Raw genomic sequence first — 26,591 nt, forward strand, 5'->3', positions numbered from 1 at the left:
ACACCAGGCAGGTCTGAGATACTGTTGTGAAGAAATTTAAAGCCGGATTTGGATACAAAAAGATTTCCCAAGCTTTAAACATCCCAAGGAGCACTGTGCAAGCGATAATATTGAAATGGAAGGAGTATCAGACCACTGCAAATCTACCAAGACCTGGCCGTCCCTCTAAACTTTCAGCTCATACAAGGAGAAGACTGATCAGAGATGCAGCCAAGAGGCCCATGATCACTCTGGATGAACTGCAGAGATCTACAACTGAGGTGGGAGACTCTGTCCATAGGACAACAATCAGTCGTATATTGCACAAATCTGGCCTTTATGGAAGAGTGGCAAGAAGAAAGCCATTTCTTAAAGATATCCATAAAAAGTGTTGTTTAAAGTTTGCCACAAGCCACCTGGGAGACACACCAAACATGTGGAAGAAGGTGCTCTGGTCAGATGAAACCAAAATTGAACTTTTTGGCAACAATGCAAAACGTTATGTTTGCCGTAAAAGCAACACAGCTGAACACACCATCCCACTGTCAAACATGGTGGTGGCAGCATCATGGTTTGGGCCTGCTTTTCTTCAGCAGGGACAGGGAAGATGGTTAAAATTGATGGGAAGATGGATGGAGCCAAATACAGGACCATTCCGGAAGAAAACCTGATGGAGTCTGCAAAAGACCTGAGACTGGGACGGAGATTTGTCTTCCAACAAGACAATGATCCAAAACATAAAGCAAAATCTACAATGGAATGGTTCAAAAATAAACATATCTAGGTGTTAGAATGGCCAAGTCAAAGTCCAGACCTGAATCCAATCGAGAATCTGTGGAAAGAACTGAAAACTGCTGTTCACAAATGCTCTCCATCCAACCTCACTGAGCTCGAGCTGTTTTGCAAGGAGGAATGGGAAAAAATTTCAGTCTCTCGATGTGCAAAACTGATAGAGACATACCCCAAGCGACTTACAGCTGTAATCGCAGCAAAAGGTGGCGCTACAAAGTATTAACTTAAGGGGGCTGAATAATTTTGCACGCCCAATTTTTCAGTTTTTGATTTGTTAAAAAAGTTTGAAATATCCAATAAATGTCGTTCCACTTCATGATTGTGTCCCACTTGTTGTTGATTCTTCACAAAAAATACAGTTTTATATCTTTATGTTTGAAGCCTGAAATGTGGCAAATGGTCGCAAAGTTCAAGGGGGCCGAATACTTTCGCAAGGCACTGTATATCCACAGTAAAACAAGTCCTATATTGACATAACCTGAAAGGCCCCTCAGCAAGGAAGAAGCCACTGCTCTAAAACCGCCATTAAAAAGCCAGACTACGGTTTGCAACTGCACATGGGGACAAAGATCGTACTTTTTGGAGAAATGTCCCCTGGTCTAATGAAACAAAAATAGAACTGTTTGGCCATAATGACCATTGTTATGTTTGGAGGAAAAAGGGGGATGCTTGCAAGCCGAAGAACACCATCCCAACCGTGAAGCACTGGGGTGGCAGCATCATGTTGTGGGGGTGCTTTGCTGCAGGAGGGATTGGTGCGCTTTTAAGGTCAAGGTATTGGAGTGGCCATCACAAAGCCCTGACCTCAATCCCATAGAACATTTGTGGGCAGACCTTAAAAAGCATGTGCGAACAAGGAAGCCTACAAACCTGACTCAGTTACACCAGCTCTGTCAGGAGGAATGGGCCAAAATTCACCCAACTTATTGTGGGAAGCTTGTGGAAGGCTACCCAAAAGTTTGACCCAAGTCAAACAATTTATAGGCAATGCTACCAAATACTAATACGTAAACTTCTGACCCACTGGGAATGTGATGAAAGAAATAAAAGCTGAAATAAATTATTCTCTACTATTATTCTGACATTTCACATTCTTAAAATAAAGTGGTGATCCTAACTGACCTAAATCAGGGAATTTCTACTAGGATTAAATGTCAGGAATTCTGAAAAACTGACTTGTTTTTGGCTAAGGTGTATGTAAACTTCCGACTTCAACTGTATGTCTCTCTTTTATGTGACAAATGTAATTAAACTGCAAATGAATTGAGATAAGAAATATTGAATGGAATCGAATTGATAAACATCTCATCATGCATCAAATAAAAATATCAAATAATTGTCCCCCAGTGGCTGATGCTTGGCGGGCCCTCAAGTCCCCCAGCCTGGGTGAGAGCAGCCTGGAGGGGGCAGCCAGCGGCCTCAGCACCACCTCCCCCAGCGATGGTCTCTCTGTGGCCCCTGGGGTCCTGGGGGATACCCCCCACTTTAACACTTTGGCCGGGGGCGCCCTTGGAGCCAGGACTGGCAAATACAACAGGTATGGAGGGGGCCCAGCAGGGAAGAGAACCTGTTCTGTACGTCTTATGGGAATGTGTATTGTAAACAGGAAGACAGTATAAATAGGGGCCAAGTAAGACTTAAACAAACAGTTTAACAGTTTACAGTTGTTGTTGTCCCTTTTGAAAGTTATGTATCTTGGTTGGATGAGGACTGCTCTTATAACCTCTGCTGTAAATGTTTTTGCTGAGTAAATGTAATGTGACATATGTTGAACACTGTAATCATGTTGTTCCAGGTTGGAGCTCCAGGGAGGGGAGCTGGGGAAGGATGGTGCCCAGAGAGAGACAGGTAGTCTGGGAGCGGGTAGTGACTGTGCCAGCACCCGGGGCATGGCAGGCTCCATTATCTCCTACACACTACCTGACAGGTGAGTGTCACAATCTCTCTCTCTCTTACATACACACACACGATTTTGAGAAAATCTGCTCCCCCTCCTTGATTTGCCATCTAGTCTCAATCTGTTTCTGTCGGTCTGACGTTGTTGTTGACTCTGATGCAACTCCTCAATTTTCTTGAATCTCTCTTGAGTCTGACTTGTCTTTAGTCTGTGTGGTATGCAGGCAGCACTTTGTGGTTCAGAAATATTTATTTTTGCCATTGATTTAATTCCCGACAGACGTTTTAAAACCAGCTTTGAGTTAACTTATAATGGTAGGCAAGGTGACACTGGATACAGCAGATGATATGGTGACTAGTGAATCTAAACGTCTTTGTTCTCCTTTGTTCTCCTAGGGACTGTAATAACCTGGAGATCCAGGTGGACATCGAGACTAAACCCAGCCACCTCTGCTTGACCAGTGAGGAAGACCTAAACACGCCCCCTGCTGCTATGGCAGCATGCCCTGGCTCAGGGGGGGAGGAGCCTCAGGACTGCAGCTCCAGAAGGGGCGGGGCTCTGTTTGGCTCAGCACTAGGCCTGTCTCCAGGGGCGTCGCTCAGGGAGGGGCTTCGCGATGTCACTTTGGCCCAGCCCGAGAGCATCCGCAGCGACTTGGAGATGTCCGATACCCAATCAGACGACATCGCCGAGCTGACGTCAGACGACTGTGATTCGCCTCATCTAAAAAGCTGCCGGCCCTCTCAACCCCAGGCCACCTGCAGACCCCTTGTCACCTCCGACAGCCTGCACTGTCCCCCGGATAACGTCATCCTCTATGTTTAAGAGTCCGACTGTCTTTGAGAGCTCTCTAAGATTGCACAAATCCAAAATGTTTTTGTTTTAGCTTTTCTCCATTGATTGATTGAGCGTTTCAGTCATTTTTTTTGCTGCTTTTTTTGTTTACAAAACATCTGACCTGCAGACAACACCTATCTACACGTGTCTGTCTTTCTATCAACATGTCGATCTCCTTGCAGAGAATTGGCAGGGTTCTACCTCTCTGAGATTTAATACAACAATTTTTGTTTACTTCTTGGTGCAAAAATGCCTTGGCTACTTAAGCAAACTTTTTTTTTTAAACAAGACGTACAAATTTGCCACAAGAAATACTGAAAAAAAAAAAAAGGAAAAAAGGTGAAATGTCACCAAGCACACCAATGAGTGAAGGTTTGTGGGGAATAGGGTTTGTACTATGGAAAGGGGATGTGTGAGTGTGGCATTTGTACTGGACTTCGTAGGCTTGATTTCCAATTTTTTTTTCTATTTATAATTGAATGATCTTGAATGATCTTGAAATTGAATTATTTGCTGTGTCCATGAGTCTGCATGAACTGCGTTTTGTACAGTAGTTTGTACAGAGACATGACTTTTAAATGCGATCTGCACTTGAATCTCAGCTGCACAGAGAAGAAGAAATGAGGGGTTAATGAGATCCGATGCCGTGGAAGATGGACAAGTACTGAACCAGCAGACAGTTCCACTTGAATGAATGAATGACTGACTGCCTGCCTTACAGACACTGACGAACACTGGCTTTCTGACATGCTAGCTGTCTGACCCACTCGAATGGTGTGTGTGTGTGTGTGTGTGTGTGTGTGTGTGTGTGTGTGTGTGTGTGTGTGAGAGAGAGATTGAAAGTGTGTGCTACTCACTCACAAAGACCTATAAAGACACAATATACATTTTCAGTAGAAAATGATAGTAGAATGGAAGGACTTTTTGTGATTGTATTTGTTTGTCCCACTCGTGAATCGAGTGAATTTATGAATGAGCACTTGTGCACTTTATTTAAATATTCAGCTTTTTTTTTGCTATTCATTGTCAAGTTTTCGTCCATTGCTTAAAATCACACTTGTACAATCATAGCCAAATGTTGATTATCAGAAACCTTTTTACAGTGTAACAACATTTTGCAGACTCATTTTAATTTCTTCAAGAATAATTACTAGAGCTTATTTTTGCTGTTTACAAACCATGTGCTTCAGTGTCAGTTCTTAAAAGATATCCCCATTTACCATAGACATCATGAGAAATCTCTATATGGGAACATTGTTTCACTTCAAATAAGCTTTATTGGGTCAAATCATACGATTGGGCAGAGCTTAGTATGGTATGTTGATGTAATTCAGTTTTGGCTTATTTCTGCCTTATGAGAAACCACATGAATGTACCACGGATTGAAACAGAACTTCCTAAATATGAAAGGAGGATTTACCATTAATAACACACCTAGATGTGGTGATTTTAGCATGTAAATCTTGGTGGGGCAAACTCCCAATTTTCTTTTTTAGATGCATGCCAGCAAAGCTACTACACAACACTAAACAATACATTAATAGCACTATAATGGTGACAAACAGTGCCCACAAACTGTAAGGGCCTATATAAAGCTGTCCCAACAGCAAAGCTTTCTTTTCAGCACCATGGAGTGAATCCTTACCACTGCTACACCTGGCTATCAGCAGAGCCTTGTCTGGCAGCGAAACAGTTCATTCAGCCTCTTAAAAAAAACATAGCTGATATGGCTGACTTGCTTAAACAAATGTGGTTTCTTCTGACAATTAAGATGTACAAACCATGGCATAAGGGGACGACGAGCGAGTAAGAGGCAATCTGTAATTTTGATTAAGACATTGATGAGCGAGCTAATACGGACGTAGTCAATATAACTACTTGTTATGTACTTTTGAAATGTACAGCTACAGAATTCAAAACAGAGTCCGTTCTTACAGTATTCTCCCTTCCTCCAAGTCAGAACTGTAGGATAAATAAAGAGGGCTTATAAGCAGACAATGAAAGTTCTTACAATATTCAATGATTACATTTATCTAAAACAGGCTATAGGCTATATGTGCACCACCAAGTCAGAACAGTAGGCTAAGTTATGAGGGGGGAAGGGACCAAGGAAGGTGGCATAGCATTCCTCATCAAACTTTGTCATCAAAGTCTGGTATTCTCTGGATTTATGGTGCTTTTGAGACAACTGGGAACTCTGGGAAAAAAACAAGGTTGAATCCTGACCTCCAGTGATCTTCCAATTGGAGCTCTAGAAAGAGGCCTGGGTTCCCGACTTGGAATTTTAAGTTTGATGACCATTCAAAACATATTTTTCCAGTTGGGGCTAGTTTTTTTTAACTCACTTTTTGAGTTATTTTTGAACTCACTGAAGTCTGAGATTTCCCAGTTCTAAGTTTCCAGTTGTTTTGAACGTGGCAGAAGTCTTGCTGGATTGACAGCATGAATGTTTATCCGTTTATCCTTTTAATCTTGGAAAAGAGACCCTTAAACCCAGACATGGACCACACACCCACTCCACTGAATAGCAGGCTAGTGATTGCTTTGCAACGCTTGCAGTTAGCCACTGATTCCTTCCAAATCACTCATTGTTGAATTTGCGATGTCCAACTTGTGTAATATTTATGTCCAATGAGCACCGATATGTTTTATCTATAATTTATCTTCATATGACAAGGATTGAAAAGGATTTGCCAGTAGATTGTCAATGTGATTCATGATGATGACTGCTTGACTAGCTTGCTAGCTAAGATTTTGAAAGTATGATGTTGACATGATCAGTCCACTCAAAGCTACGGTAGATATAACGAGATTTGACAATTTTATCTGTGGCCAATGACCTTGAGCTTTTTTGGATGGGCACTTCTAATGTAACTCTAAGGCCGCACCCGAGGGGCTTGAATTTTTTTGCTCTACCCGTAGATTTTTCAGTGACGTAGTGTCCCCATGAGTGACAGAACACTGAGCCAGTCACGGCGCAACTAGAGAACATTACCAACCCCTACGCTCCGTATTTTCCGCTGGCTGCCTCACCACCACAGAAAACACTGAGCTAGGCTGAAACACCTGCATTTTGAAGCTGCCTTACTCAAGAAAGCAAAAAAGAGACCCATGTTTGTATGCCGCTTTATTAACTCAATGATTGAATTTTAATTTTATATTGTTTGAAAGATATGTAACACATATTAATACCAAAATAACATGCAAAATAGACAACAGGAGGGGCTCAAAACAGGTGGGGCTCTGCCCTGAATGAAGGGTCGCCACTGGATGTGGATAAAATAGTTATAAATATATACTGTAAATAGTCATATAAAAGTATTATATACAAATGTGTATCTCCTGACACTGTTTTGTAAGCCCCTATATGGGGCCGAACACACAGGACTGTGAAAAACGTTGTGGACATATTTTGGGAAAATAAACACATTTTCTGTTGCACCAATATTGTCTTATTGTGGTTCTTCATGGGGAAATGGAATGAAACGCACACACATTTGACTTATGAATCAAAGTCTTTATGCATAACATACTTGGTCATAGTCAGTGTTGGGGAGTAGTGAACTACACGTAATTTAATAGGTTAAAATACATCTGACTCCAGAGTGATCTGTTATTACAATTTGTAGTGTATTACATTTTAGATTTAGATATAATTTATTACGTAGGCTGAATGTAGTTAACTACTTTTGTAAAGTAACTTTAGTTTCTTAAAGGTAACTTTAGTGTAGCTTAACTTCTTCCAGTGTGAAGTAATTGGTAGCTTCCCCTACACTGGTCATAGTAATGTTACAGTTAAATATGATCGTGTTCAGTCCAGCTGGGGTTAAGAAATTTCCTTACGATCTTTACAGTAGTGTCGTAAATATAGGCTAGGTTGCCAAGCGACCATCTGATTTCAGGCTTAGGCAGCTCTACTGTAAAGTGAGGGGATCCACACAGAAGGTTAAAGTGAGTTCACCAAAACACGGTAAATAATTACATGTATACCATATTTACATAACGTTTGACAAGTCAACCCTAACATAATATTGTACATGCTTGCTCAACAACAATGTGGGGGAAATTGTTTAGCAAGTGACCACACAGCGCGAACGGTCTTTCTTGTCGTTAGCAAGCTAACTTTAGCTGTCTTTTACGTCAGTATGTTCGTTTATCAATACAATTAGCTAGCTAAACAGTTAGCTAGACAGCAAAGTCGAGTGAAATAAGTGCATGGCTGCCTAATATTGCTAGCCAGCATAGCTGGAATTAACGACGTTAATAATACTAGCTAGCTAGATAATGGGCTTGTATGAATGTCAAAATGCAACGTTGCTTTGGCTAGTTAGCTAGCTAACTTAACTCGTTAGGGCTGGCAAGCTGTAACGTTAGCTAGCTGGCAATCGCACGTTAAAGTGGTTCTGACAGTATTTTAGGAACATGAAATCTTATTAAAATCTGTTCATGTACACCCCCAGAAAGAATATGACACTTTAAACATGTTCTGACAAACGACTAACGTTACTTAGATGAGGTCATTTTCACAAGTTCTTAAGTGTTTGGGAATTGCATATACTAAGGCATTTGTGAAAATTATATAGCTAATAGTGGGAAAGCAGCCGTGCGTTTAGACAATTAGTAGACATTGCATTAAATAAAAACATACAGTACCAGTCAAAAGTTTTACACACCTACTCATTCCAGATGTATTTATTTGTATTTATTAAAAAAAAAAAATTAAACTGTTTTTACTTGCAGAGTAATATTGAAGACAAAACTATGAAATAACACAAATGGAATCATCTAGTAACCAAAAAAGTGTTCAACAAATCAAAATATATTTGAGATTATTCTAAGTAGCTACCCTTTGCCTTGATGACAGCTTTGCAAACTCTAAACCAGCTTCACAACGTTGTCACCTGGAATGCATTTGAATTAACAGGTGTGCCTTGTTAAATTGTGGAATACCAAAAAATGGATTGGTGAATTATATTAATCATGCATTGAACTGCATCCATCTATTCTGCCAACAATGCCTTAGTGTACACCTATCTATCTATACAGTACATTGTAGCCACTAATTGCACTGATGACAGCTTTGCACACTCTTGGCATTCTCTCAACCAGCTTCACCTGGAATGATTTTCCAACTGTCTTGAAGGACTAACCACATGCTGAGCACTTGTTGGCTGCTTTTCCTTCACCCTGCAGTCCAAATCATCCCAAACCATTTCAATTGGGTTGTGGTCGGGTGATTGTGGAGGCCAGGTCATCTGCTGCAGCACTCCATCACTCTCCTCCTTGGTAAAATAGCCCTTACACAGCCTGGAGATGTGTTGGGTCATTGTCCTGTTGAAAAACAAATGATAGTCCCACAAAGCGTAAACCGGATGGGATGGCGTATCACTGCCGAATGTGGTGGTTGCCATGCTGGTTAAGTATGCCTAGAATTCTAAATAAATCAAGACTGTGTCACCAGCAAAGCACCATTACACCTCTTCCATGCTTCACAGTGGGAACCACACATGCAGAGATCATCTGTTCACCTATTCTGCATCTCACAAAGACATGGCAGTTGGAACCATAAAATAAAATAATAATAATCTCAAATTTGGACTCATCAGACCAAAGGACAGATTTCCACCGGTCTAATGTCCATTGCTCGTGCTTCTTGGCTCAAGCAAGTCTTCTTCTTCTTATTGGTGTCCTTCTAGTAGTGGTTTCTTGGCAGCAATTCAACCATGAAGGCCTGATTCACGCAGTCTCCTCTGAACAGTTTATGTTGAGATGTGTTTGTTACTTGAACTCTGTGAAGCATTTATTTGGGCTGAAATTTTTGAGGCTGGTAACTAATGAACTTATCCTCTGTAGCAGAGGCAACTCTGAGTCTTCTGTTCCTGTGGTGGTCCTCATGAGAGCCAGTTTCATAATAGCGCTGAATGGTTTTTGCGACTGCACTTGAAGAAACGTTAAGTTCTTTAAATGTTCTGCATTGACTGACCTTCATATCTTAAAGTAATGATGGACTGTCGTACCTTTGCTTATTTGAGCTGTTCTTGCCATAATATGGACTTTGTCTTTTATCAAATAGTGCTTTCTTCTGTATACCACCCCTACCTTGTCACAACACAAGTAATTGGCTCAAACACATTAAGACGGAAAGAAATTACACAAATTAACTTTTAACAAGGCACACCTGTTAATTGAAATACATTCCAGGTCCTCATGCAGCTGGTTGAGAGAATGCCAAGAGAGTGCAAAGCTGTCATCAAGGCAAAGGGTGGTTACTTTGAAGAATCTCAGATATAAAATATATTTTGGTTTAACACTTTTTTTTTTGTTAGTACATGATTCCATATGTGTTATTTGATAGTTTTGATGTCTTCACTGTTATTCTACAATGTAGAAAATTGTAAAAATAAAGAAAAACCCTGGAATGAGTAGGTGTGTCAACTTTTGATTGGTACTGTACATTTGCTTAACTAGCTATAGCCTAATGTTAGCTAGCTAACATTGAACCTGGTTGGTTAGCTACCTGCAGATTCATGCAGGGTAGTAACATCATGAGTTGGGATTATGGTTCATTGTGTACCTAGCTCGCTAGCTACTTGTTTTAACCAAAGACTTTACTATGCAAGTAACCATTTTGGGTGCATTCGAAAATTCAGTCTGTCCATCTGCTCCGATTTCAGAGCACTCTTGTCTGAGTGTGCCAGAGCGCAGAATAACTGATTAATTTGTGAACCCTCAACACCAGCTGAATATGGCCGGTTTCAGTAAACGTAGGCTAAAAAGCATAATTCAATTATTGCCAGCAGCACAGTTGCACTCACCAACGCTCTGGATAAAATGAAAACAGCCTAACCAGCTCTGCTAGGTTGAGTAAAATGGTTAGAGTGGGGTGTTGTCTCATTATGTGTCTGGAAGTAGCTTGTAAGCTAGCCAATGATGTTAGCCAGTTAGTTTGGGTGCTTGACTGCCGTTGTGAGGTCAGAACGTTCGGATCAACCCTACTCATCGGCCAGAGCGTCCGGTTTGCTCTCCGAGAGTGATACATTTTGAATTTACGAATGGACAATCTGACCGCACAGTTGCAGTCACCAACGTTCTATATAACATAACAGCCTATCCAGCTCTGCTAGGGTGAGTAATGTTCAGTGAGCTGCCCTGTCATTTGTGTCTGAAAGTATCTAGCAAGTTAGCTATGGGGCTTGACTTGCTGTTAGTACAGAACGCTTGAATCAACCCTTAAAGAGATGGGTGGGGTTAAAGCTTAAGAGGGTGTGAACGATGCTAAATGGGTGTAGACAAAGAACTCTCCAGTAGTAAACTCAGCAAAAAAAGAAATGTCCCTTTTTCAGGACCCTGTCTTTCAAAGATAATTGGTCAAAACACAAATAACTTCACAGATCTTCATTGTAAAGGGTTTAAACACTGTTTCCCATGTGTGTTCAATGAACAATTAAGAACATGCACTTGTGGAACGGTCGTTAAGACACTAACAGTTATGAAAACTTAGGACACTAAAGAGGCCTTTCTATTGACTCTGAAAAACACCAAAAGAAAGATGGCCAGGGTCCCTGCTCATCTGCCTGAATGTGCTTTAGGCATGCTGCAAGGAGGCTTGAGGACTGCAGATGTGGCCAGGGAAATAAATTGCAATGTCCATACTGTTAGACGCCTAAGACAGCACTACAGGGAGACAGGAAGGACAGCTGATTTTCCTTCCAGTGGCAGGCCACGTGCAACAACACATGCACAGGTGCCCGAGTTACACCAGGAATGCACAATCCCTCCATCAGTGCTCAGACTATCCGCGAGAGGCTGGACTGAGGGCTTGTAGTCCTGTTGTAAGGCAGGTCCTCACCAGACATCACTGGCAACAACTTCACCTATGGGCACAAACCCACCGTCGCTGGACCAGACAGGACTGGCAAAAAGTGCTCTTCACTGACGAGTCGCAGTTTTGTCTCACCAGGGATGATGGTTGGATTCGCGTTTATTGTCGAAGGAATGAGCGTTACACCTAGGCCTTTACTCTGGAGGGGGAGGGTCCGTCATGGTCTGGGGCAATGTGTCACAGCATCATCGGACTGAGCTTGTTGCCATTGCAGGCAATCTCAACGCTGTGCGTTACAGGGAAGACTTCCTCCTCCCTCATGTGGTAGGCTTCCTGCAGGCTCATCCTGACATGGCCCTCCAGCATGACAATGCCACCAGCCATACTGCTTGTTCTGTGCGTGATTTCCTGCAAGACAGGAATGTCAGTGTTCTGCCATGGCCAGCGTAGAGCCCAGATCTCAATCCCATTGAGCACGTCTGGGACCTGTTGGATCAGAGGATGAGGGCTAGGGCCATACCCCCCAGAAATATCCGATAACTTGCAGGTGCCTTGGTGGAAGAGTGGGTTAACATCACACAGCAAAAACTGGCAAATCTGGTGCAGTCCATGATGAGGATATGCATTGCAGTACTTAATGCAGCTGGTGGCCACACCAGATACTGACTGTTACTTTTGATTTTGACCCCCCCCCCCCCCCCCCCCCTTTGTTCAGGGACACATTATTCAATTTCTGTTAGTCACATGTCTGTGGAACTTGTTCAGTTTATGTCTCAGTTGTTGAATCTTGTTATGTTCATAGAAATATTTACACGTAAAGTTTGCTGAAAATAAATCCAGTTGACAGTGAGAGGACGTTTCTTTTTTTGCTGGGTTTAGTACCAAAACATTGAAAAGGCCATTTTCTCAAAAGTGAGTTTACAAGTTTATTAACTTTCAAAGCAAAAATTCCTTCCCATTGTTCATAAACTGAAGGGTATGATATACCATTTTGGATAAAAGTAAAGACGCCAGAGCTACAATTTCAATTTTTTTTTACAGCAGACCAATTTTGAGCTGGTCGGTCACATGTGGGAACTCCTTTAAGACTGTTGGAAAAGCATTCCAGGTGAAACTGGTTGAGAGAATGCCAAGGGTGTGCAAAGCTATCATCAAGGCAAAGGGTGGCTACTTTGAAGAATCTAAAATATTTGGTTACTACATGATATGTGTTATTTCATAGTTTTGATGTCTTCACTAATATTCTACAATGTAGAAAATAGTAAAAAAATAAAGAACCTGTGAATGAGTAGGTGTGTCAAATGTTGACTGGTACTGTATGTGGACACCCCTTCAAATGAGTGGATTTGGCTATTTCAGCCACACACCCATGCATACTCCATAACTAAACATTGGCAGTAGACTGGCCTTACGGAATAGCTCAGTGATTTTCAACGTGGTACCGTCATAGGATGCCACCTTATCAACAAGTCAGTTTGTCACATTTTGGCCTTGCAAGAGCTGCCCTATTATTAAACTGTGCTATTATTGTGAAGTGGAAACGTATAGGAGAAACCAAGTGCTGAAGTCCATAGCACAGAAAAATTGTCTGTCCTCGGTTGCAACACTCACCACAGAGTTCCAAACGGCCTCTAGAAGCAACGTCAGCACACTAACTGTTCATCGGGAGCTTCATGAAATGGGTTTCCATGGCCGAGCAGTTGCACATAAGTCTAAGATCATCATGCGCAATGCCAAGAGTGGTGTAAAGCTCTGTGCCATTGTACTCTGGAGCAGTGGAAACGCGTTCTTTGGACTGATGAATCATGCTTCACCATCTGGCAGTCTGACAGCCGAATCTGGGTTTGGAGGATGCAAGGAGAACGCTACCTGCCCCAATGCATAGTGCCAACTGTAAAGTTAGGTGGAGGAGGAATAATGGTCTGGGGCTGTTTTTCATGGTTACGGTTAGTTTCACTTAGTTCCAGTAAAGGAAAATCTTAACGCGACAGCATACAATGACATTCTAGACAATTCTGTGCTTCCAACTTTGTAACAACAGTTTGGGGAAGGCCCTTTCCTGTTTCAGCATGACAATACCCCCGTGCACAAAGCAAGGTTCATACAGAAATGGTCTGTCGAGATTGGTGTGGAAGAACTTCATTGGTCTGCACAGAGCCCTGACCTCATCCCCATCGAACACTTTGGGATGAATTGGAACACCGACTGCGAGCCAGACCTAACATTTGAGCCCGACCACACTAATGCTCTTGTGGCTGAATGGAAGCAAGTCCCTGCAGCAATGTTCCAACATCTAGTGGAAAGCCTTCCTAGAACAGTGGATGCTGTTTTAAGCAGCAAATGGGGGACTTACTCCATATTAATGCATATGATATTGGAATGAGGTGTTTGACCAGCAGGTGTCCACATACTTTTGGTCATGTAGTGTACGTCATGGAATGTGGAGTCCAATAGAACCTACTTCTGAAACCTCTTATAAAGTTGGTTTTGTAATATAAACTGAGATTATTTTTTTTTTACTGATATTATTATTTGTTTATTTCATATCTGCAAAGTAGTTAAACCGCTGTCAGTTCCACTTTAACTAGCTTGCCCATTCATGTACTGTAATGCTAGCGCATATGGCTGGGTATGGCCCCAGTGTTCTCGAGAGTTAATGTTATCTAGTTCTACTGAACATTTGGCTATTGTTCTTGAATTTATATTGATGCTTCCAGTTTTATGAACAATAATGTACAGCTAGAGGGCTCTCTATACCAATGAGAAATGTCAGAGATTTAATGCACAGCCAACACATTGGGTGTATTAATTCGCCAATAGACCGTAACATTAGCAAACAGTTGCAAAATGTTTTGCAACTAAAATTAGTTTTCTTTGGACAAATTCAGGTGTGCGTCTCCCTGTTTTATTCAGTTTGTTTCTGCTTGGTTCCTAGTGAATACATCCCTTGTTATTATGGCCATAATAGCTCTAGAGAAAAGACAAAGAAACACAAAGGCCCCTTTCTAATCAAAAACCTTAAGCATCACCTTTGCTCTTCTCTTCCCCCCCCCATCCTGCAGCATCATGCCGTTCATCGACCTCCAGGGGAAGTTGGGTATCAACATGGACAAATGGATGTTGATCCAGGGTGGAGAGCAACCATATAAACGTGCGCCGCGCTGCCACGCCTTTGAGAAGGAGTGGATCGAGTGTGCAGATGGCATTGGTCAGACCCGTGCCAAAAAGGAGTGCAAGCTCGAGTTTGAGGACTTCTATGAGTGCATGCACAGAGAGAAGACGGTGAGTGTAAGACATCTGAGCTGAAGTGTGTGTGTGAACTGTGAAGATTTGATTGTGTGTGTGTTTCATGTCCTTTCCCCATAAACACTTGTGATTTCATCAACTAAGACCTGTTGAAGAGTTGTCAGTTGATGTCCATGTCTTTGATAAAATAACTGCTTGTCATCCTACATGGGTGTCCATCCTAGGGATGTGATAAATGGAAAAATGTTCTTAACATTTAAACATAAAATTCATACATTTCCACTAGAGGTTGACCGATTAATCGGAATGGCCGATTTAATTAGGGCCGATTTCAAGTTTTCACAACAATCGGAAATCGGTCATTTTGGATGCCAATTTTCTTTTTTCTTTTCTTTTACACCTTTTATTGAATCTTTATTTAACTAGGCAAGTCAGTAAAGAACACATTCTTATTTTCAATGACGGCCTAGGAACGGTGGGTTAACTGCCTTGTTCAGGGGCAGAATGACAGGTTTTTACCTTGTCAGCTCAGGGATTCAATCTTGCAACCTTACGGTTAACTAGTCCAACGCTCTAACAACCTGCCTCACGAGGAGCCCGCCTGTTGCGCGAATGCAGTAAGAAGCCATGGTAAGTTGCTAGCTAGCAATAAACTTAATCAATCATAATCACTAGTTATAACTAACTACACATGGTTGATGATATTGCTAGTTTATCTAGCGTGTCCTGCGTTGCATATAATCGATGCAGTGCGCATTTGCGAAAAAGGACTCGTTGCTCCAATGTGTACCTAACCATAAACACCAATGCCTTTCTTAAAATCAATACACAGAAGTACAGTGCCTTGCGAAAGTATTCGGCCCCCTTGAACTTTGCGACCTTTTGCCACATTTCAGGCTTCAAACATAAAGATATAAAACTGTATTTTTTTGTGAAGAATCAACAACAAGTAGGACACAATCATGAAGTGGAACGACATTTATTGGATATTTCAAACTTTTTTAACAAATCAAAAACTGAAAAATTGGGCGTGCAAAATTATTCAGCCCCTTTACTTTCAGTGCAGCAAACTCTCTCCAGAAGTTCAGTGAGGATCTCTGAATGATCCAATGTTGACCTAAATGACTAATGATGATAAATACAATCCACCTGTGTGTAATCATGTCTCCGTATAAATGCACCTGCACTGTGATAGTCTCAGAGGTTCGTTAAAAGCGCAGAGAGCATCATGAAGAACAAGGAACACACCAGGCAGGTCAGAGATACTGTTGTGAAGAAGTTTAAAGCCGGATTTTGATGCAAAAAGATTTCCCAAGCTTTAAACATCCCAAGGAGCACTGTGCAAGCGATAATATTGAAATGGAAGGAGTATCAGACCACTGCAAATCTACCAAGACCTGGCCGTCCCTCTAAACTTTCAGCTCATACAAGGAGAAGACTGATCAGAGATGCAGCCAAGAGGCCCATGATCACTCTGGATGAACTGCAGAGATCTACAGCTGAGGTGGGAGACTCTGTCCATAGGACAACAATCAGTCGTATATTGCACAAATCTGGCCTTTATGGAAGAGTGGCAAGAAGAAAGCCATTTCTTAAAGATATCCATAAAAAGTGTTGTTTAAAGTTTGCCACAAGCCACCTGGGAGACACACCAAACATGTGGAAGAAGGTGCTCTGGTCAGATGAAACCAAAATGTAACTTTTTGGCAACAATGCAAAACGTTATGTTTGCCGTAAAAGCAACACAGCTCATCACCCTGAACACACCATCCCCACTGTCAAACATGGTGGTGGCAGCATCATGGTTTGGGCCTGCTTTTCTTCAGCAGGGACAGGGATGATGGTTAAAATTGATGGGAAGATGGATGGAGCCAAATACAGGACCATTCTGGAAGAAAACCTGATGGAGTCTGCAAAAGACCTGAGACTGGGACGGAGATTTGTCTTCCAACAAGACAATGATCCAAAACATAAAGCAAAATCTACAATGGAATGGTTCAAAAATAAACATATCCAGGTGTTAGAATGGCCAAGTCAAAGTCCAGACCTGAATCCAATCGAGAATCTGTGGAAAGAACTGAAAACTGCTGTTCACAAATGCTCTCCATCCAACCTCACTGAGCTCGAGCTGTTTTGCAAGGAGGAATGGGAAAAAATTTCAGTCTCTCGATGTGCAAAACTGATAGAGACATACCCCAAGCGACTTACAGCTGTAATCGCAGCAAAAGGTGGCGCTACAAAGTATTAACTTAAGGGGGCTGAATAATTTTGCACGCCCAATTTTTCAGTTTTTGATTTGTTAAAAAAGTTTGAAATATCCAATAAATGTCGTTCCACTTCATGATTGTGTCCCACTTGTTGTTGATTCTTCACAAAAAAATACAGTTTTATATCTTTATGTTTGAAGCCTGAAATGTGGCAAAAGGTCGCAAAGTTCAAGGGGGCCGAATACTTTCGCAAGGCACTGTATATATTTTTAAACCTGCATATTTAGCTAAAAGAAATCAGGTTAGCAGGCAATTTTAAATTGTGTCACTTCTCTTGTGTTCATGGCACGAAGAGTCAGGGTATATGCAACATTTTGGGCCGCCTGGCTCATTGCAAACTAATTTGCCAGAATTTTACGTAGTTATGACATTGAAGGTTGTGCAATGTAACAGGAATATTTAGACTGATGTATGCCACCCGTTAGATAAAATACGGAACGGTTCCGTATTTCACTGAAAGAATAAATGTCTTGTTTTCGAGATGATAGTTTCCGGATTTGACCATATTAATGACCTAAGGCTCGTATTTCTGTGTGTTAAGTATGATTTAATAGAGCAGTCTGACTGAGCGATGGTAGGCACCAGCAGGCTCGTAAGCATTCATTCAAACAGCACTTTCGTGCGTTTTGCCAGCAGCTCGTCGCTGTGCTTCAAGCATTGAGCTGTTTATGACTTCAAGCCTATCAACTCCCGAGATTAGGCTGGTGTAACGATGTGATGTGAAATGGCTAGCTTGTTAGCGGGGTGCGTTAATAGCGTTTCAAACGTTCTGAGACTTGGAGTAGTTGTTCCCCTTGCTCTGCATGGGTAACGCTGCTTCGAGGGTGGCTGTTGTCGTTGTGTTCCTGGTTCAAGCCCAGGTACGAGGTACGGAAGCTATACTGTTACACTTGCAATACTAAAGTGCCTATAAGAACATCCAGTAGTCAAAAGTATTTGAAATACAAATGGTATAGAGAGAAATAGTCCTATAATAACCACAACCTAAAACGTCTTACCTGGGAATATTGAAGACTCATGTTAAAAGGAACCACCAGCTTTCATATGTTCTCATGTTCTGAGCAAGGAACTGAAATGTTAGCTTTCTTACATGGCACATATTGCACTTTTACTTTCTTCTCCAACACTTTGTTTTTGCAATATTTAAACCAAATTGAACATGTTTCATTATTTGAGGCTAAATCGATTTTATTGATCTATTATATTAAGTTAAAATAAGTGTTCATTCAGTATTGTTGTAATTGTCATTATTACAAATACATGTTAAAAATCGGCCGATTAATCGGTATCGGCTTTTTTTTGTCCTCCAATAATCGGTATCGGCGTTGAAAAATCCAAATCGGTCGACCTCTAATTTCCACGCAAACTCACAATGAAGCTGAACTGCTGTCAGCAACGGTCTGTGTCTCACGGTGCGTCCCTTTCAGAAGGTTAAGCTTTGCATCTGTACTACCATTACTGTACCTCAATTCCACTTTGCAAAGTTTGAATTTCCTTCTCATTTAACTTCTCAAAGTATTGCCATACAGTGCTGTCGATTGCCTTTCTCTGCCATTTTCCAACACTTAACGACAATGACGTAGTAGTGGAGAGTCAACTCAAATAATTGTTCCCTTGCACGTCGACTCCTATTTCTGAGGGTCAAGATTCGTAGCGGAATCGACTCCTAAGATTCAGTATTTTTGGAGGAGACTGATTACCTGCATCTTTCATTGGGAGCTAGCAAGAGACGGACGGAGAGATAGGGACGGGCACACTATAGGCAGGACTCGCACCTTCAGTAAAGCAGGGCAAATTATCAATGAATAGCCTAGGATATTGACATAAACGAGAAGCAACACTTCTCACACAATCACATAAAGTATCTGCACGGGTTCGCGTCACGCTGTTTACATCGTGGTAGCCAGGCCACCAAAACAGCAGAGAAGTTGAGCCTTGTGCTTCAACGCTCTTATTGTTGCGGAAATTGTCCCACTATGCTGTTTACTTTCTGCATCTACGTAAAATATTTTTTTTTCAGTGAGGGATTTTTCTAAATATTAAGGATCCCAATTTCCTTTAAACATTTTAATGTTTAAACGTTCACACCCTTAGTCCATCCTGTCCAGCTCTACCTTTTTTTCATTGACTTCATGGATAGTTGGAGAAAGCTTTGCTGTTGATTAGCAAATGATTGTCAAGACTTATAGGAGATTATTTTGTTGTTTGACTGTTTTTGTTGTTAAAAATACATTGAGTTGATCAATGAAGAGAATTGTGGTTTTGATCAGCAATGAGCTGAAAAAACACAACAATACCTCCTAAGAGGTTTTGAGCTTTCGCCCCCCCCCCCCCCCAAAAAAAGTTTGACAGCCTCTCTCAATATTTCCTCTGAATGTGCAGTAAGTGTCTGACGTGGATATCTCTCTCACTCTCGTGCATCTCTTTCTCTCTTTCTGTGTCTGTAGCACAAGAGGCTGTATGAGATCCGTAAGCAGCGGGACAAGATGGTGAAGGAGGGCACCTACCAGACCCCAGCTCACCACACTGGCGCTCAGGCTGACAACAGGCCTTGACCCTATTTGACCTTGTATGTATTTGACAAGGTGTGTCCCCAACTTGTGTATACTAATTTTTATTCAGATATCACTTTATTGTTCGTGTCTACCCCTGTACAAGTTTGCAAATAAATATTATTGATCGTGAACCTTGTGTATTGACTTTCTCTTTCTCCTTTTTTAGGTACAGTGTAGGGAGAGATGACTGGAAGAAAGGGACAGAAACGTGAAGATGATTTATAATATGTGCACTCAGGTTTCAGTTTGGTGTTCACTATTTGCGCCCTCCAAAAAAGTTTGACAGCCTCTCTCAATATTTCCTCTGAATGTGCAGTAAGTGTCTGACGTGGATATCTCTCACTCTGTGTATCTCGGGGCTGCAGGTAGCCTAGTGGTTGGTGTTGGATTAGTAACCGAAAGGTTGCAAGATCAAATCCCCGAGCTGACAAGGTAAAAATCTATCGTTCCTAGGCCGTCATTGAAAATAAGAATTTGTTCTTAACTGACGTGCCTAGTTAAATAAAGGTCAAATAAATAAATATTTATGATCTTGGTTTTGAATGTGTTAATACTACCGATTTGTATTCAATTATTTGTAATACCATACTAACTACACAATACCAGACAATATTTTTTGGAGCGTGAACTTATTATTTACAACCCCAGTTTGAGACTGACATAATGATTTCAAATTAGCCTACTTGTTTTGGGACGCAAATGGCTACAGGTGAAGTACTACAGGACTACCGACATGAGAGTAGTGAGAATATTTTCTTCACATACCTGTACAGTGTTTTCAGAAAGTATTCCTATCCCTTGACTTTTTACAAATGTTGTTATGTTACAGCCTGAATTCAAAATGATTTTTTTTGTCTCTCGCCCATCTATGCACAATACCCCATAAAGACAAAGTGAATTAAAATATATATATATATTGTTGCAAATGTATTGAAAATTAAATGGATATCTCATTTACATAAGTATTCACACACCTGAGTCTACTTTGTTGAAGCATCTTTACAGCCCTGTCTTTCTGGGTACGTCTCTAAGAGCTTTCCCCACCTGGATTGTGCAACATTTACACATTCTTTTGAAAATTCTTTAAGATCTGTGATATTGGTTGTTGATCATTGCAAGACAACGATTTTCAGGTCTTGCCATAGATTTTCAAGTAGATTTAAGTAAAACCTAACTCAGCCACTCAAGAACATTCATTGGCTTCTTGGTAAGCAACTCCAATGTAGATTTAGCCTTTTGTGTTTTAGGTTGTTGCCCTGCTGAAAGAGAATTCATCTCCCAGTGTCTGGTGGAAAGCAGACTGAACCAGGTTTTCCTCTAGGATTTTGCTTGTGCTTATCTCCATTGTATCTTTTTTCTTTTTATCTTGAAACAGTCCTTAACGATTACAAGTATACCCATAACATGATGCAGCCACTATGCTTTAAAATATAGAGAGTGGTACACAGTAATATGTTGTATGTTTGGGGTAAATCCAATATTACTTTGTATTGAGGACAAAAAGTGAATTGCTTTGCCACATTGTAGTATTCCTTTTGGAAACAGGATACAGGATACATGTTTTGGAATATTTTCGTTCTTTACAGGCTTCCTTCTTTTCCCCTCAGTCAATTAGGTTAGTATTGTGGAGTAACTACAATGTCGATCCATCCTCAGTTTTCTCCTATCACAGACATGTTTTACAGTCACCATTGGCCTCAGGGTGAAATCCCTGAGTGGATTTCCTTCTCTCCGGCAACCGAGTATCTGTGTAGTAACTGGGTGTATTGATACACCATCCAAAGTGGAATGAATAACTTTCCCATGCTCAAAGGGATATTCAATGTCTGCTTAATGTATTCTGACCCATCTATCAACAGGTGCCTTTCTTTGCGAGGCATTGGAAAACCTCCCTGGTCTTTGTGGTTGTATCTGTGTTTGAAATTCACTGCTTAACTGAGGGAGGGACCTTACAGATAGTTGTGTGTGGTTACAGAGATGGGGTAGTCGTTTAAAAATCATGTTAGACTTATTGCACACAGGGAGTCCATGCAATTTATTATGTGACTTGGTAAGCACATTTTTACTCCTGAACTTATTTAGGCTTTCCATAACAAAGGGGTTGAAAACAACTTATTGACTTGACATTTCAGCTTTTCATTCTTAATTAGTAAAAATGTTGAAAAACATTACACTGGCATTGTGGGTAGGCCAGTGATAACCAGATAAATTAATCTTTTTGAAAAAAATAAACATGAGACTTCAAGAAATATCTTGTTATAGCAACTCTCCATAAGCCAGACTTGCTTGGGAAGTAAGGGATTGATGAAATCTGAAATGCACTCAACTCTAAACCATGTGACCTAATTCTGGTAAATAACAGAGTCCATGGATTAGTTGAGAAATGCTCCCAAGGGACAGCTTCTCCTGATGAAAGCTAAATATGAATGGATGCACTCTGACACCCTCATTCAATTACCAAGTGTTTCACTAGCGCTTATAAGATTATGAGATTCTCCATGTCACCACAAGGTGGTGCCAAAAGCCAAGTAATTACTACAAAACCTACCATCTACCTAATGTCAAATTATATTTAAAGTAGATAGACTTCTGTTACAATTTTTGACAAATGTTATAGAGAAGTCCATGTGTTTAGTAGCAACAAAAATAAAGGGTTTCTTACTTGCTGATATACAGTGGAAAATTAAGTATTATGGAGTGACGTTGGCCTCGGCCTTAATCACAAGGATTTTGTTTTTTATTAATAACAAATACTAGAGATGGCAATACTGTCACAATATAGCCTAGAAACAGTTTTGATGAAGTGTGTGATTGAGGGATGGGCGAGGGCGGGAGATGGAGAGGCGCAGCGGCGTCACTACAGACCCTGGTTCGACCCCGGGCTGTATCATAACCGGACGTGATCGGGAGTCGCATAGGGTGGCGCACAATTGCCCAGCGTCGTCCGGGTTCGGGGATGGTTTAGCGGGGTAGGCCCTCATTGTAAAATAACTGACTTGCCTAGTAAAATAAAACAATTCAAATATGGATTTTTCATACACGCCAAAAGATTGCCTCTGGTCCTGACTCACGTCAAAGTGTTACACCATTACTGTTCTGAATCACGTCAGAGCCTGGGGTTACACTATATCTAGACCGTGTGACAAGGTGAAAAGCAACAATATGGGATAGATCTAGGCTTATCATCACAAGGTTATAATCAAGTTTTTGGGATAGGGGATTTTGGCCTGTCTGGTTAGCACGGCATTTTCTTTTACAAAACTATAGGCCTATTGTGCTACTTTATTGCCTTGCAGTTGACCTGTTTTATTGTCAATTACAGAAATGCGCTTTTCCCTTATTTTGATTAACTTAATGTAAAAGGATACTTTATTATAGGCCTATCAGTAAATTGAAGCAGTCTAATGTTGTTACCTTCCACAGCCCAAAGTTATGCTACCTTCCGAAACAAGTCTCCAGTCTAGGTTGCAAAATTGCACTGCTTTTCATTTGGCCTTTGTTTGATTAAAACATCAGCAGCGAGCCTAGTTAATCCTGAACTGTCGGACAACATTCCGCCGCGTTCTATGACGGCTCGGCGGATGGAGGGAGGATCATTCTTTCAAGCTTTTCTCCAGGCCGGACAAACTGGCCTCTCCTGTAGGACTGGGAAGGTCCTGCAACTACAAACGAACCTACAAAACACAGTTACATAAATACATATTGGAGGGGTCAGGAGAAATAGGAGAATAGGGATGATAGATCAATGGATTAAGGATTAATATGATCACATGCAAAACCTATTGCAAAAGCAGTAGCTAAACAGCCATTTCGTGTTTGCTATGCATCCACAAATATTCCAAATGTAAACGCCCCTTCCAAAAAAATAGCGTGCCAGTTGCTCGTGCGCGAATCGTGCTGCTGAGCCCCAGATGACGTTGAAACACCGAAATTCAATTTTCTCCTCAATAAAAATCTCCAATAGCTATGGGTTAAATGTTAAACCTGTTAAATTGCCTACCCATTTATATGAGGTCAGGAGAGAGAGGGAGAGCGAAAGTTGGCGGATGAGAGTGGGTGCGGGGGGGGGGGGGGGGGGGGGGGGGGGGGGTGTTGAGACAGGAAAGAACTGGAGAAGGAAGGAGGGGAATAGACAGCCATTACCGAATCACGGTCGTGGTATTCATCTCTTCCTTGTCCCGGTTCGGTACAAACCGTTGAGTCGCAGCCCTGGTCAGACAGTCTGTATCTAAACGTGCGTCCGAAAGAGGAGAGAAGGTTGTCGTGAGGAGGGAGATAACACAGCATCCCTGTCTCTGTAATCCTATAGGATATTCGGACTCGGGAACCGCTATTCTCCGGTAAGGTTTCGGTGTCGCGCAACACAGCATGTGTAATCTGAATCATATTGACAGCCGTTTTAGATTGTGAAATACATATGATACAATACATGTATTATGGTTGGTTTTCTGTTGCATTTTAATTACCGATGTGGTAAAACTATTCCCATAGCCTGACGTCCAATATCTGTTCTTATTTGCGTAGTAATAAATCGATCTTAATGTAATTCATAAAATTATTGGTCTAATTCATCTATTAGGATATAAATACTGATGTATAGGGAATTGTTATTATTTTGGTTAGATATAAACATGAGGTATCCCATATGCCTATCAAAATCGATTTTTTTTATCCAGGTTTAGGTGCTTTGTGTTTGAAAATGAGAAATGAGAAGGGGTTGGAAGGGTTTCTACGTCCAACAGCCTGACAATGTTATTCTACTAATGAGAAAGACACAAAAGACACACGTAACAGACGGATGAACGTTATCATCCCGTTCTGCAGGCATTGTGGACAAATAGCTCCAGTATGCTCCTTGACTTTGTTCCCCGCGACAATTCCAAATAGGACCGATGCTCAAATGCATACCTTTACCGCTACATATTAAAGCACTTGCTTCTCTTTTCCTCACAACAGACACCTCCTCTTCTACAGAGCATAACATTCCCAAGGCCTATTGTAATTTCGTTAAGTCCATAGCCATATGCAAGAGGTGGTTATTCAAGCTATTGTAATTTATGTTACAATAGCTTCGATTTCTGAATAGAAGTAGGTGTCCCTGATTACGATAATGTAATTAATTACAGGTGATAATACCATGGGGACCGTGCATCCATCGTAATACATCTCTAGAGCGGCATCAAGGAATGTTCTACATTTATAGTCTGTTTTTACACAAGCTGTCTATGTTCAGCCGTCCTCACACCAAAGGCTGTCTGGAAAATAGCAAAAATCTGTGCTACGGGTGAAAGCAAGTTTCAGGGGTCCCCCGTTGATTCACACACCAGATGGCTTTTCCTTTTGTGAGCAGCCTTGTGTTGATCATAAATCATAAGCTAACACGGTCAGTTTGTCTGTCTAGCCCACACTAGTCAAAGTAAATAAACAATCAAGTAGTCATCAATGTCCCATTTTAAACCAGAATGATATTTTTCTCCTTTTCCGTGAGACACTTCACACTCGTTGCCGAATATTATGTCTACTACTCTCACACCTTTTTTCATCTGCAGTGCCCCCTCATTTAATTACATATTCAAGAATCAGGGAATTACCACCATGAAACTATATGGAATAAAATGTCACAGAGGTGGCACTGTTCTGTGTTGTATTTGCTGTAAAAAAAAAAGTAATGTCCGTCTGTATCTGCCTGCCTGCCCTTCCTGCTGTCTGTCTGTCTGTCTGTCTGTCTGTCTGTCTGTCTGTCTGTCTGTCTGTCTGTCTGTCTGTCTGTCTGTCTGTCTGTCTACTCGATTGCATCTGGCCATTTGCCTCTGAATTGCCTTGTTCCTCCCATGCACTATGTGTCTTGTCATGACAGGCAGGTACACCAGAGAGACATCATCATTACAGTCCAACAACATCATTATACTGGTAGCTACACAACATAACAGGCGGTGTGTGCAGAATGATAAGCCAACCAACCGAAAAGAGCTTCTGGATATCAGGACAGCGATTACTCACCTCGTTAAAGAGAAATTATTTGTCCAGAATGACTCGGACGCAAAGGATTGACTTCAGACACTGGACAAGGACCAAATCCATGTCATTCGCATGAAGAAGAGACAGAGATATCGGGGACGTAGGTCGGGGTGCCTTGTAAGAATCCGACGACAAGTGGGTAATCCGCCTCTACCATCAGTCTTATTAGCCAACGTGCAATCATTGGATAACAAACTGGATGTTATCCGATCAAGCTTATCCTACCAACAGGACATTAAAAACGGCAATATCTTATGTTTCACCAAGTTGTGGCTGATCAACGACATGGAAAGCATACAGTTGGATGGGTTTTCCGTCGATCAGTAAGACAGAACAGCTGCCTCCGGTAAGACAAGGGGCAGCGGTCTGTGTCTATTTGTAAACAACAGGTGGTATACGAAATCTAATATTAACCTTTTGTAACTAGGGGGCAGTATTTTCATTTTTGGATAAAAAACGTTCCCGTTTTAAACGGGATATTTTGTCACGACAAGATGCTCGACTATGCATATAATTTACAGCTTTGGATAGAAAACACTATAACGTTTCCAAAACTGCAAAGATATTGTCTGTGAGTGCAACAGAACTGATGTTACAGGCGAAACCCAGATAAAAATCCAATCAGGAAGTGCCCCATATTTTGAAAGCGCTGCATGCCAATGATTCCTTATATGGCTGTGAATGGGCTACGAATGAGCTTACGTTTTCTACATATTCCCCAAGGTGTCTGCAGCATTGTGACGTATTTTTACGCATTTATGTTGAAGAATAGCCGTAAGGGACCACATTGAGCAAGTGGTCACATGATGGCTCCCGCAGAAAATCTTGCGTAAAGTACTGAGGTAACCATTATTCCAATCGCTTCTAATGAGAAACCAATTGTCCCGACGGATATATTATCGAATAGATATGTGAAAAACACTTTGAGGATTGATTCTAAACAACGTTTGCCATGTTTCTGTCAATATTATGGAGCTAATTTGGAAAAAAGTTTGGCGTTGTAGTGACCGCATTTTCCCGGTCGATTTCTCAGCCAAACATGAAGAACAAACGGAGCTATTTCGCCTACAAAAATAATATTTTGGGGAAAAAATGAACATTTGCTATCTAACTGGGAGTCTCCTGAGTGAAAACATCCAAAGTTCTTCAAAGGTAAATGATTAAATTTGATTGCTTTT

At 41.2% G+C, this 26,591-nt stretch overlaps 3 protein-coding genes across 6 annotated transcripts in view; all 3 read left to right on the forward strand.

Annotated features, from left to right (window-relative positions):
* The window catches only part of LOC139373415 (E3 ubiquitin-protein ligase RNF19B-like), a 32,297-nt gene extending 28,454 nt beyond the window's left edge, over positions 1 to 3,843 (forward strand). Inside the window, exons 7-9 of the mRNA XM_071113884.1 lie at positions 2,119 to 2,308; positions 2,567 to 2,698; positions 3,064 to 3,843. Coding sequence (XP_070969985.1) covers positions 2,119 to 2,308; positions 2,567 to 2,698; positions 3,064 to 3,493 — 752 coding nt within the window. The 3' untranslated portion in view covers positions 3,494 to 3,843. The remainder of the gene's footprint in view (positions 1 to 2,118; positions 2,309 to 2,566; positions 2,699 to 3,063) is intronic.
* A 3,541-nt stretch (positions 3,844 to 7,384) lies between these two features.
* Positions 7,385 to 20,354, forward strand: LOC139372602 (NADH dehydrogenase [ubiquinone] iron-sulfur protein 5-like). Of its 4 annotated transcripts, none has more exons than XM_071112362.1 (4): positions 7,385 to 7,475; positions 14,390 to 14,609; positions 19,288 to 19,425; positions 19,562 to 20,354. In XM_071112362.1, the coding sequence occupies exons 2-3, from the start codon at positions 14,394 to 14,396 to the stop codon at positions 19,393 to 19,395; spliced, it is 324 nt and encodes a 107-aa protein (XP_070968463.1). In that variant the 5' UTR covers positions 7,385 to 7,475; positions 14,390 to 14,393; the 3' UTR covers positions 19,396 to 19,425; positions 19,562 to 20,354. The 4 variants fall into 4 exon arrangements, with proteins under 4 accessions (XP_070968463.1, XP_070968464.1, XP_070968466.1 ...); XM_071112363.1 differs by having other exon boundaries at positions 7,392 to 7,475; positions 19,288 to 19,409; XM_071112365.1 differs by having other exon boundaries at positions 7,398 to 7,456.
* Positions 20,355 to 23,584: 3,230 nt separating this feature from the next.
* LOC139373416 (microtubule-actin cross-linking factor 1, isoforms 1/2/3/4/5-like) overlaps positions 23,585 to 26,591 on the forward strand; it is a 283,532-nt gene continuing 280,525 nt past the window's right edge. The window contains exon 1 of the mRNA XM_071113888.1: positions 23,585 to 23,735. The gene's annotated coding sequence lies outside the window, so the exon portion shown is untranslated. The remainder of the gene's footprint in view (positions 23,736 to 26,591) is intronic.

This window comes from Oncorhynchus clarkii, chromosome 18, assembly GCF_045791955.1.
Source record: "Oncorhynchus clarkii lewisi isolate Uvic-CL-2024 chromosome 18, UVic_Ocla_1.0, whole genome shotgun sequence".
Taxonomy (NCBI): domain Eukaryota; kingdom Metazoa; phylum Chordata; class Actinopteri; order Salmoniformes; family Salmonidae; genus Oncorhynchus; species Oncorhynchus clarkii.